Source organism: Musca domestica, unplaced genomic scaffold, assembly GCF_030504385.1.
Source record: "Musca domestica strain aabys unplaced genomic scaffold, Musca_domestica.polishedcontigs.V.1.1 30, whole genome shotgun sequence".
In the NCBI taxonomy this organism is placed as follows: domain Eukaryota; kingdom Metazoa; phylum Arthropoda; class Insecta; order Diptera; family Muscidae; genus Musca; species Musca domestica.
In genome coordinates this window covers 3,888,408-3,902,098 of record NW_026712300.1, presented here as the reverse complement: position 1 = coordinate 3,902,098, position 13,691 = coordinate 3,888,408, and the positions used below count along the sequence as shown (strand labels likewise).

General features: G+C 38.9%; 1 protein-coding gene across 1 annotated transcript; it reads left to right on the top strand.

The window, feature by feature from the left end:
• Positions 1-1,042: 1,042 nt before the first annotated feature.
• On the top strand, positions 1,043-11,513 carry LOC131803502 (uncharacterized). Its single transcript, XM_059124853.1, has 2 exons — positions 1,043-1,588; positions 10,140-11,513. The coding sequence occupies exons 1-2, from the start codon at positions 1,578-1,580 to the stop codon at positions 11,044-11,046; spliced, it is 918 nt and encodes a 305-aa protein (XP_058980836.1). The 5' UTR covers positions 1,043-1,577; the 3' UTR covers positions 11,047-11,513.
• Positions 11,514-13,691: the final 2,178 nt, after the last annotated feature.

Here is a 13,691-nt window from a genome sequence, read left to right as displayed (position 1 = left end):
AAGACAAGCTTCGATCCTAGCCAATGCCGTTGCTAATTCTTCAAACGTGAATTTTAAATTTCGAGATTGTTTCCGAAACTGTAACTTGAAGCTCTTGACTCCAGCTTCCCATAACCCTCCCATGTGAGGGGCACCAGCAGGTATAAAATGCCATGTTTGTCCCTGGTCTGATAAAGACGAGGAGGCGGAGTTAGCGCTTTTTTGGAGGAAATCTTTAACATTTCTTTGAAGTTCAACAATAATTACCAATCTAAATTAAACATGCCGCCCACCTTGCAACATATTGAGATGTTGTAACTAAAATACAATAATAAATACATTCTTTTCCAACTTTTTTTTTTCAATCCAATTTCAATTTAATTTCAATTCATTTAATTTTTTTCAAAAGACATTGTGTAACACTATATGTTACATATGCCCGACAATACCCACCCAAATATTGTGTAGTGGGCTATCCGCAACCCTGGCGTCGCTTGCACCCGATGAGTTACGACCCTGGCATAAACTTCCGGCCCGAGTACCAAGGCCACCCGACCAGGCCTATTAAAATCGGGATCTGCTAAAGCAAGACCTAAAAATGGGTCACGAATGCGCTCGGGGATTACCGCTGTAGGCGTAAGCGCATGGTCCAAATTGGTTACCACAGCCACAATTGAAATGGACTGACTCCGGTCATAGATCGAACTAACGGTCAGCCGACATATTTGGCTACCTTCGATTCTAGAAGTAGGGAGTCGAAGATTATGCACCAACGAGGAACATATTTGACTCTGCCTACTACACGGGTCCAAAACCGCCATCACAATAGTGGGTCGATCGGACATAATAATTTTGACTATCAAAGTCGGGGATAGGCAGATACCTGTTTGGAGGGACAACAAGCCGACCAATCCTATCAGCGAGGGGGGAGCGTTATCAGACGGACGACTATACGGGCTGTTACGTGACCGATACCTATTCTCGGTCCGCGGACGACGCTGACGATTATTGGTGGGTTTAACCACGGTCTTCGAATCTTCATGAAGGAGGGTGTTGAACCGCGTTCAACAACGTAGTATTAAGTATAATGAACTCCAAGCAAATCGTTTAAATATCTTGAATTATAATTGCATTTAAAATAGCTTAAGTATAAATCACATTGAATTCAAATCTAAACGTAAGATAACCGTCAAAATATGGCAACCTTAAAACCCTTTAAGTTTTCACTCAATGGTTCAGGCTACCATTTCTTGTATTCAATACCTTTTGTTACATATTTATAAAATGTCTGATGCACAATCTGCACAGCCATTTTTTTATTACTTGGATTAAAGCAGTCAAACCGTTCAGAACAAGAATAAAATTCTATTTGCTCCACCGCTTAAAAAATCAATTGCCTTTTCTTTTCTAAATATCAATTACAATCACAAGAGTTACCACCGCAAATATTTACACCGCTACAGTCCATTCTCCACGGCCAACTCCCGCGATTGTACATGGTCCTTCGAGCCTCTAAGGAATTGGAAAGTTTTTTAAATTATCCGGATTACGTCCACCGCTTTACTCGAAGATTTCCTGGAGAAGAAGTTCATTAAGACATGGATAAAGGGTATGTAAATTGTTATTAATTTGTGAGCACATAGGGTTTTGTTTCTTGTTGATGTTTGAATTCACACAAAAAAGTGAGTTTGAACCATTGTTACAATTTATAACCACAAATGTCCAAGTCGCTGAAGTCAACTTTCTTTTTGTAAAGATACAAGTTGGCCCGCAAAAAAAATACATCCGCAAATACAATTGAAAGAGCAAACCAAATAATTTCAGTTTGCTTATCCGCTTAAATTACGCAACATATATTGCATCCACTTGTATATAACAAAATACTCTTCATAATTTTATTGCTGCCCAGTGGATCATTTCACAACAGGAGTTGTTCTTGTAGTCTTTTTTTCATTTATTCATCTACGGCTTTTCGCTATTACTGTCTCTTTATCGAGCTCTGAAAACAGACTCAATAGCAGCAGCATCTAATTCCTCTAATTTGCTTTAAAATATTCGCTTCGTCATTACATTACGGATAACAGCACCTTTGCACAAAAAAAAAAAAAAAAAAAAAAAAAAAAAGTGAAAGACAATAAACAACAGCCAACAACATATTGGGTTGTTGGAGGAATTGAAACGCATTAATCTTTAATTAGGCAACTGCTCTATCTGTAGGTAAAAAAAAAAAAACTCATACTCTTAATCATCAAAAATAAAAATTGGTACGGCGACTGTTAGAAGTACCAAACGACATACTCTCTTCCTTTAAGAGCAGCAAACACAAACAGAGTCGCTGAGAACTTAACAGTGTTAAGTACGCCAGACTCATTTTTGGTTGCCATTAACATCAAACGGCGCAGTCGCTGTTAAAGGAGACCGCATACATACATTTCTCTTCTGTCGACTAAACACCATACCCAACAGCGCTGTCGCTAAGTAAGCCTCAGTCATTGCTCTCCATACATTCATCAGATTGGATATCACATTGTTGTTATTCCTTAGCAGAGGAATAAAACTAAACGCATTGATCTCATATCAGTGAGCGCACATGTTATCCCATCAGCTGCAGTAACCACATGCGTACTCATTTTTTACAACAACAATTTCATATTTGTAGTATCATTAAGCTCTTGTAAAGCCAGCAGAATTTCTTCTTGAACCACATGGTCAGTGTGGGTTGCAAAAGAGGTTGAACAATAATTAAAATATTATTTGACAAGTGATAGTCGTTTTAGTGTCGGCAAGAAAGAATTTATTTTATTAAATTAGAATTAATAAAGAATGCTGGTACGTCAAACAAAATTTATAAAGCTAATATGGACATAAAGAAGGAACAAATCATTATATTGGAATACACAATAATGCCGTCAAAAAAAAAATCTATGGAAAGAAGTGAAACCTAAGCAAAATCCCAAATACAATAATTAAAAAGGAGATTGTTGCAATCACAGAGGTGAATAAAACCAAACGGAAACAAATCTAAAGTGGAAACATTAACACTGCAACACATTGACACAAAAAGTAAGGTAATTTTGTTTTATTTTACAAAATAAAATATTAAAACACCTCAAAACAAAAGACATATCTATTTCTTCACCCAAAAAAAAAAAAAACAAAAAAAAAAAAAAACAAATATCATTTAGAACACGAATCAAGCATAAAATAAGCATAACAACAACTCAAAATTTACAACAACCAACCAGATTCCCTATTGCGAAAGAAACGGTGCAAAGTATAGCAAAAAGAAAAGAGGAAAGAGATGACAGTTGGTTAATTTGATGTTTACATTCTCATGCACTATTTATGAAGTATAACAGGTAAGGTAGGAGCATTTGAAGTTACCTTTCATTTACGTTTGACATTAACTTACAGTAACAACGACGTTACTACGTTTATTTATATGCAAACAAATATTATTACCAGTTGTCTGTTAGTAACAACGCTCTACCAACATTAAAGCTCTCTGACATACTTTGCCTTTACCTTTTGAAAACGAATAAAGATTTGGTGCATTATATCTCCACACTAGTTCTAAATATTGATCGATTTGTTACATAGCTGGGTTTGTTTACCTATATAAAAAACCTTAATTTGTAAATCAAGTAAAAACGTCATCTGTATTGCAATATATTGCAAAGCTTCAACAGACAGAATCTCATAAAGTCAACATATTTCTGACTTATAGCGTTGCTCAAGGAATCTAAACAGAAATATTATAACTTAACTTCTTAAAATAGAGGTCAAAAAAGTAAACAACAATCATAATAATTAGCACACTAGCATTGCAAGATACCAAAATATATCACTTAACCCTTCATTCTTGCCATTTTGAAAAATTTGTTTGGGTTAACGTCAATTGAATAAATATTGGAACAGTTTTGGAAAAGCTGTTTTTGATTTAGTTCGAGCGTTGTGCTAGAGTAAGTTCGATAAATCAAAGTTGTCTGCATACAAAAAAAAAAAAAAAAAAAAAAACACATCGCTTCAAACAAGCTTTCAATCCCTTCATTAAATCATTAAACCAGGAGTTATGCAAGAAAAATTATCTAAAATACAATTTGGCTTAAACATTGTTGATTGATTTAAAACGCTTTCCATTTTCAAACAATTAAAAATTTAGGCGAGAATTTATGTGTCTAAACTTATATTGAAATCATACTCGTTCCGGTTTCAAACGAAGAGCGATCACGAAGGAAGAACATATCTAAAAGAAAAATTCTTCTTGTGTGGCTGTATTACTGTTGACCACAAGAGTTACTATTTTTCCAACGCATGCGCAGTTTGACCATTCTCTGAAATTGAACGATTGGGAAATAAAATTAGAAAGATATACGAATATAAACAAGGTAAACTGAAAAATAAGTTTATTTTCCATTCAGAATATTACCAATCATTTTAAATTATCGAGAATTTGTATCTCTATTTACAACTTGATACACAAATTCAGAGCAAAGTCTACATTTGTCCATAAGCAAACTTCTGGGTGCAACTAATATAGTTCGATGTTTCTCTGTAATTTTCTAGAGTTTTCTGAATCGGTGATTTTCTAATAGCAAGGTTGTTACAAGCGAACCATTATTCATTTTTCTCATTGCGTTAAACTTCGACAAAATTTTCACGATATTTGCTTAGACTGTAACTACGGCAAACATCAGTTGACGATTACGAGGTTTAAATCCCTCATTTATTTTCTCAAGCTTAACGTTGCAGATTGTTCAGTTTTAAATATTCAACAAAGAATATTTTTATATCGTTGAAAAATCTTCAATTTATTGAGTAAAATCCTTTTGAGAATTATAGTTGCCAGATTTTTTTGTTTCGAAAATCATTATGACCTCTCCCAATATGGGTAATGCGGGTGACCTCGCTCCTCAGAAATTTATATTTTTCTCAGACCAAGTGGTCACATTCTGTGCTGATTTTGCTCAAATACCCGTTCAGGACCACACTGCCTCTAGCCTTCAGGTTGAACTTGATGACTTAGAAAGACGGTGGCGTCAACTTGTTCAGATATATGAAAATGAAATGACTTCTTCCGATCCCACCGTAACTAAAGATGCTAGAGGGGAAATACATGGTAAATTTACCGAGTGCTGCCGATCTTACAAAGAATGTAAATCCCCAATTCTAGATTTAATTCAAATCGAGAACCAAAAATTCCTGAATTCCGAACCGATATCAAAAGAAGAAAATGTTTCCCACACTGATAGAGTTTTTTCATTGAAACTACCGCCTTGTGACACTGAATTCTTCAGTGGTGGCTACGATAAGTGGCCAAGTTTCAGGGATATGTTTTCCGCCGTTTATATAAACCATACCAAATTGTCACCTGCGCAAAAATTGTTTCACTTGCGGGCAAAAACAAAAGGGGAAGCAAGTATGATTGTAAAAAGATTTTCCTTAACGGATAACAATTTCGAACTGGCATGGAATGCTTTGCGTCAACGCTTTGAAAATAAGCGTATTCTGATCAATCATCAATTGCGAAAAATATTTCAAATTGAACATGTGTCGGTAGAGAAAGAGAAATCCCTAAGAAATCTTCAGTATACAATTAATAATTGTTTATCTGTGCTGCGTACTTATAATATATCCGTGATATCTTGGGATCCAATCTTAGTATATTGGGTCTCATCCAAATTACCTGAAGATACCTTAACCGCATGGGAAAGTTCTCTGTCAAACAATAAAGAAATGCCTTCATGGGACCAATTAGATGAGTTTATCACCAAACGTTTAAATATGATTGAATCGGTTTCTGATATACGAAAACCGCATTCATCCACGTCTCAGAAAGTTTCCGCATACAATACTTCTACGGAAGGTTCTCCGAAAGCATGTAAAGTATGCAAACAAAACCACCCTTTAAGAAATTGTTCAAAATTCCGATCATGGCCTCTTTCAGACAAAAGGAAATTTGTGTTCGATAATAAAATTTGTGAAAATTGTCTTTCCTATGGTCATATTGCCAAAAAATGCAAAAGTGAACATCGCTGTCAATCATGTCGGCAATCTCACCACACCTTATTACACCCTGATGAAAGCAACAAGAAGATAATTGTTTCAAATGTCTCCAATCAAAATTGGCAAAAGCCAAAATCAGCCTCCGCTTACCTTGTTGAAACATTTGAAGATGAAAAACCGACCACTTCTGAAGCTGCCTCCTCCGCTTATAATGAAATGTCCTATGTTGAATCCCATTTCTCACAATCTGGAGAAAGAACCGTTTTGCCAACTGCATTAATTGATCTAGAACACCAAGGCTTTTTGTTTACAATTCGGGCATTTATTGATCAAGGGTCACAAGAAACATTCATTTCTAGTCGAATAATAAATCGGTTTGACATTCCGACTAAGAAATCATTCACAAAGATTTCAGGTCTTGGCGGAACTCTTCTTGAAAATTCGTCAAAAAGTTGTCAAGTAACTCTAAAGTCCAGAAAGTCAGACTTTAAGATAGCTACTTCCGCAATTGTTGTTTCGAATCTAAATCATTTAATGCCAGCCTCCCCTACCGTAATATCCGACTTCACAACTTTAAAGAGATTAGAGTTGGCTGATCCCAAATTTTTCAAACCAGCTCCCATCGACATGCTTATTGGTAGTGACATATTGCCGAGCATTATAAAACCAGGATTAAAGAAAAATATTTCTGGAAATCTGTTGGCACAATGTACCGAATTCGGATGGATAGTCAGTGGGAAACCAAATTGCCAGCTTATTGCTTCATTTGCCTCCTGGACGGCCACATATGATCCACTGAGTGAGGAGCTAAGAAAATTCTGGGAAATAGAAAATATTTCCAACGAAAAAACTTTGTCAGCATCTGATATCTGGTGCGAGGAATTTTATAAAAGAACTGTTCAACGAAGATCAGATGGTAGATATGTGGTAAGGTTACCATTCAAACAGGACTTACCATCGGACAAATATCTCGGTTCTTCTAGATCTGCCGCTATGGGTCAATACCTAAGGATAGAGAAGACGCTAGAAAAGAATCCAGATCTAGCAGGAGAATACAATAAAGTACTTTCTGAATATGTTACTTTGGGTCATATGGAGTTAACCACAAAATTTGAGATTTCTGAAAATCTCCATTTTCGTTCATACTACTTGCCACATCATGCTGTCGTAAAGCCCGATAGAACTTCAACGAAAGTAAGAGTCGTATTTAACGCATCTAAAAGAACAGACAACGGGGTTTCACTAAATGACATACTTTATACTGGTCCCACACTACAAAATGAACTCACTAACGTTGTTTTACGCTGGAGATTCTTCAAATATGTTTTCAATGGCGACATACAAAAAATGTACCGCCAAATATTTGTGCATGAGAAAGATCAACAATTTCAACGAATTCTGTTTCGGTCTTCTCCGTTAGAAAAAGTTGAAGACTACTGTTTAAAAACTGTTACTTTTGGGGTAAATTGTGCACCATACCTGGCGATACGAACTTTGCTCCAACTTAGCGATGACAATAAACACTCACATCCAACGGCATCGAACATTCTCAAGAGTCAGATTTACGTGGATGACATACTATCGGGAGCACATTCGTTAACTGAAGCAAAGTCCTATCTGCATGAGGTAATTGACTTGTTAAAATCCGCTGGATTTCCTTTGAAGAAAATTACGTCAAACCATCCTCAAATACTCCTGAATCTTCCCCCGGAGGATCTTCTTAGCGAAGATTTCTTACGATTAGAAGATGTCAGTGAAACAAAAACTTTGGGTATTCAATGGAATGCCAAATATGATTATTTCTTCTATAAGGTGACACATTTCGATTTACCCACTGTTGCCATAACAAAACGTAAAGTTTTGTCAATCGTTGCAAAATTGTTCGATCCTGCTGGTTGGTTAACACCCATAATTGTAGTCGCGAAAGTTTTAATGCAACAACTTTGGATTGATGGGACTAATTGGGATGAAGAAGTAACAACACATTCCTTCGAAAAGTGGAATGCCTTTATTTCCAAATTTGCGGACATCGAGAATATTAAAATTCCTCGTTGGGTACATTTTTCATCCGAGACTGAAATTCAAATTCACGGTTTTTGTGATGCTTCAGAGAAGGCATATTGTGCATGTTTGTATATACGTGTTAAATCCTCAAAAAATATTACTTATACCAATCTTCTTGTTTCCAAGAGCAAAGTAGCTCCATTAAAAACTGTGAGCCTACCGAGGTTAGAATTATGTGGAGCAGCGATGTTATCCAAACTTTTAAAATCTGTTTGTCAAAATTTGGAGCTTTCCTCTCCCGAAATATTCTTGTGGACTGACTCAACAATCACCCTATCGTGGATTAGCAAACCGCCTTTTTACTGGAAGACCTTTGTGGCCAATAAAGTGTCTGAAATTCTCGATAATGTGGGAAATGCAAACTGGAGACATGTTGCATCCGCTGATAATCCTGCGGATCTTGGCACTCGAGGCTGTACAGCTGAAGAACTTCAAGCATGTAGTCTTTGGTGGAATGGACCACATTGGTTAGCAAAGGAACCACAACACTGGCCAAAACCCGCCTCTCTCAAAGAACCAGAACTTGAAAAGAAGGTATTTGCCATGCACGCCCAAGTTGTTGAAGATGATCTCCTAGAAGATTTCTCATCACTCAACCGAGTCCTACGAGTCTTTGCTTATGCATTTCGCTTCATAAATGGGTGTCGCCGAAATAACCCATCTGGATTGCGGAAAAACATTTTACTTGCACATGAAATATCCTTCGTCAAATACTACCTCATACGATTGGCACAAAGGATACATTACCCATGGGAATATCAGGCACTCGTCTCAAACCAACCAATACCAACTAAGAGCAGACTATTAACCTTGAATCCTACTCTAGATGAAAATATGTTACTGAGAGTAAATGGTCGCTTGGCCAATTCTGATGCACGGTACAATGAACGACATCCGATTATCCTCCCGGAAAAGTCAAGATTTTGCAAGTTGCTGATTGAATTCACACACACTTTGCTACTTCATGCTGAACATCAGCTAATGATACGGGCAATTCGACAAGAGTTTTATATAATCCGATTGAAAAGTGCCGTTCGTTCATGCATTCATAATTGTCGAACATGTACCATCTACAAACATCACATTCAAAACCAAATTATGGCCGCCTTACCCCTTGAGCGTTGTACTTTTTCCCTCCCCTTTACCAATACAGGTCTTGATTTTGCCGGTCCTTTCGACCTCAAAACCTCACGCCTTCGAAATGCAAGACTGCACAAAGGCTATGCCGCAATTTTTGTCTGCCTGTCGACACGAGCAATTCATTTAGAAGTCTGCTCCGAATTGTCTGCTGAAGCCTTTTTGGCAACATTCAGTCGATTTGTTGGCCGACGAGGCCTTCCTAAACAAATATTTTCAGACAATGGAACCAACTTTGTTGGTGCCAGTCGTTCGTTAGCTAAAGACTATAAGACTTTTCTACGCTCCGCTGAAGAACATTTAGTCTCAAAATACAACATCCATGGTTTCACTTGGCACTTTATACCGCCTCACGCCCCACATATGGGTGGCTTATGGGAAGCTGCCGTTAAAAGTATGAAAGCCCATTTAAAGAAGGTAGCGGGAAAACTGAAATATACATATGAAGAGTTTTCCACATTACTAATCAGAATTGAGAGTATTCTAAATTCTCGACCATTGTCACCGTTGAATGAAGAGCCTAGCGAGTTAGTACCGCTGACTCCTGGCCACCTACTTAGAGGAGCTCCTCTTATTGCGACTCCTGAACCATCCTCTGATAATTTATCTCTGATGAATCGATGGCAACGATTAAAAACTCTCCAATCACACTTTGCCAAACGCTGGAAGAACGAGTATATAACAAATCTTCAACGTAGATACAAATGGAAACGAACGCAACGAGATCTTGCCCCAGATAATTTCGTCGTCATCAAAGAAGATAATCTTCCCCCGACGGAATGGCGACTTGGACGCGTGGTTAGAGTGTTTGCCGGAAAAGATTCAAGGGTTCGTGTAGCAGAAATTCGCACGCAAAACGGGATCATAGTACGCCCACTTGTAAAATTATGCATTCTCCCCAATTGTTAACTTTTCCCCCTTGCTCACAAATTTAATAACCTTTTACATTTCAGTAACGTTTCTAGCTTGCCCAAATGCCGTATCTGCCACGAGAGGCACTTTATAAAATCATGCCTTACTTTCCAAAATATGAGCGTTACAAAACGTCGACATGAGGCACGTCAAAAAGGTTTTTGCTTCAATTGTCTGTGTACGGCTCATACCCGCGAATGGTGCCCAAGCCGTAAAACTTGCATGGTATGTCATAAGGGTCATCATACCTTGCTACACATCGATGCTAAACCCAACAATCATTCCTCCTCCAAATCGACCCCAAAAAACCGCTCATCATCACGAAGTTGCAGCCTTGAACCTCCAACCGCCAAAAACCAACAAAGTCGTCCAGCGAAACAACAAAACCGTCCATCAGCCCACACATCAAAACGATCTACTTCAACATCAACGCAACGCCGTCACTCCAACGTTAGTGACAGACTAAGTTCTCGAACCAAATCGCATGTGTTTTTACCCACAGCTCTTGCAAAGGTGATTACTGTAGAAGGTTGCGACAAAGTCCGATTGCTGATGAACTCAGGATCAACGCAAACTGCAATTTCAACCAAATTGGTGGAGCGACTTCAGTTACCACTTACACAGAGGGCTGGAAAGACTTTTACTGCCATAAACTTGCAATCTTTCCATGACGAGTCCGTTAAAATACACATCACTGGCGAAGTCCAAAATCCATTGCACATTAGCACCCCGGAATCGACGAAAGATAAAAAGCACCTATCAATATACAACCACCTAACGGATCTGGCAGATCCACATTTCTTTAACCCTATCAATATAGAAATCATGATAGCAAACGATCAAATTCCAAAAATTCTAAGAGCCGGCCTAATTCAAACCACAACCAACATGCCAATTGCCCAAAGTTCAGCCTTCGGTTGGATCATATCCGGAAGCTGCCAAGTTTGAAGTTGCAGTCCAGCAAAAGGGGGCGGTATGTTGAACCGCGTTCAACAACGTAGTATTAAGTATAATGAACTCCAAGCAAATCGTTTAAATATCTTGAATTATAATTGCATTTAAAATAGCTTAAGTATAAATCACATTGAATTCAAATCTAAACGTAAGATAACCGTCAAAATATGGCAACCTTAAAACCCTTTAAGTTTTCACTCAATGGTTCAGGCTACCATTTCTTGTATTCAATACCTTTTGTTACATATTTATAAAATGTCTGATGCACAATCTGCACAGCCATTTTTTTATTACTTGGATTAAAGCAGTCAAACCGTTCAGAACAAGAATAAAATTCTATTTGCTCCACCGCTTAAAAAATCAATTGCCTTTTCTTTTCTAAATATCAATTACAATCACAAGAGTTACCACCGCAAATATTTACACCGCTACAGTCCATTCTCCACGGCCAACTCCCGCGATTGTACAGAGGGTGTGGTGTTCTTCATTGCATACGGCACATTTTCTTTTGCTTCGGCAGTCCCTAGCTTGGTGGGATTTAGATAAACACCGTATGCAGTCATTGTATTTTAGGACAATGCGACGTCGCATGTCAACATTCATAACCCGGAAGTCACTACATCTATCCAGCGGGTGCATGCGATCACAAAGTCGACATTTATGTGAGGCCGCAGATGAAACCTTATGGGTTTCGGCAACCAGAGCCGCAGATGGACCCGAAGATCCGGACTCGGTTTGTAATGTATCATTTTTGGGGGGTGAATCAAGAACCGGAGCCGCAGATGAATCCGTTGCTATGGATTCGGACTCGGTTTGCATCGGTTCAGCGAGGGCCGCAGATGAATCCGCTTTATCGGATTTGGACCCACGTTCTGAGATTTTTACAGCCGCGATCGGCTCAACAAGGGCTGCTTCCACTGCAGCTGACGACATTTCAGCTTGGGGATCGGTGGGACGAGGTTCATTGTAGTCAATACCGTCATCAACATTCAAAAGTTCTTCTTCCGAATAGATTTTCACCGACATACTATATAATGAGAAGAGAACAATATTATTCGTTTGCGGGAGTGTGGTCGGTCAAAACGACCAACTTTGTAATGGGCCGTCTTACAACGCCGTTTTCCGTTCGAACGTCCGCGACTCTAACATGACCGTCGGTGCCCGGAAAAACATTTTCTATACGCCCTAATTTCCACGACGTTGGAGGAAGCTGATCATGACGAACAACGACTAGATCGTCAATCGCCATTTCTCTTTGGGGAAATTTCCACTTATATCTCATATGCAACTGCTTGAGATATTCATCTTTCCACCTTAAACTAAACTGGTGGGCAAGGGCCTGAACTTTCCTAAACCGATTAATTAGACTTAATGGTTGCTCTGTGAAGAGAGGTTCAGGCGGGGCTAACAAAGGGGCACCAATCAAGAAGTGACCTGGCGTCAATGCAACGATTTCTCCTGGATTATCCGACATTGGACACAACGGCTGGGAATTAAGACAAGCTTCGATCCTAGCCAATGCCGTTGCTAATTCTTCAAACGTGAATTTTAAATTTCGAGATTGTTTCCGAAACTGTAACTTGAAGCTCTTGACTCCAGCTTCCCATAACCCTCCCATGTGAGGGGCACCAGCAGGTATAAAATGCCATGTTTGTCCCTGGTCTGATAAAGACGAGGAGGCGGAGTTAGCGCTTTTTTGGAGGAAATCTTTAACATTTCTTTGAAGTTCAACAATAATTACCAATCTAAATTAAACATGCCGCCCACCTTGCAACATATTGAGATGTTGTAACTAAAATACAATAATAAATACATTCTTTTCCAACTTTTTTTTTTCAATCCAATTTCAATTTAATTTCAATTCATTTAATTTTTTTCAAAAGACATTGTGTAACACTATATGTTACATATGCCCGACAATACCCACCCAAATATTGTGTAGTGGGCTATCCGCAACCCTGGCGTCGCTTGCACCCGATGAGTTACGACCCTGGCATAAACTTCCGGCCCGAGTACCAAGGCCACCCGACCAGGCCTATTAAAATCGGGATCTGCTAAAGCAAGACCTAAAAATGGGTCACGAATGCGCTCGGGGATTACCGCTGTAGGCGTAAGCGCATGGTCCAAATTGGTTACCACAGCCACAATTGAAATGGACTGACTCCGGTCATAGATCGAACTAACGGTCAGCCGACATATTTGGCTACCTTCGATTCTAGAAGTAGGGAGTCGAAGATTATGCACCAACGAGGAACATATTTGACTCTGCCTACTACACGGGTCCAAAACCGCCATCACAATAGTGGGTCGATCGGACATAATAATTTTGACTATCAAAGTCGGGGATAGGCAGATACCTGTTTGGAGGGACAACAAGCCGACCAATCCTATCAGCGAGGGGGGAGCGTTATCAGACGGACGACTATACGGGCTGTTACGTGACCGATACCTATTCTCGGTCCGCGGACGACGCTGACGATTATTGGTGGGTTTAACCACGGTCTTCGAATCTTCATGAAGGAGGGTGTGGTGTTCTTCATTGCATACGGCACATTTTCTTTTGCTTCGGCAGTCCCTAGCTTGGTGGGATTTAGATAAACACCGTATGCAGTCATTGTATTTTAGGACAATGCGACGTC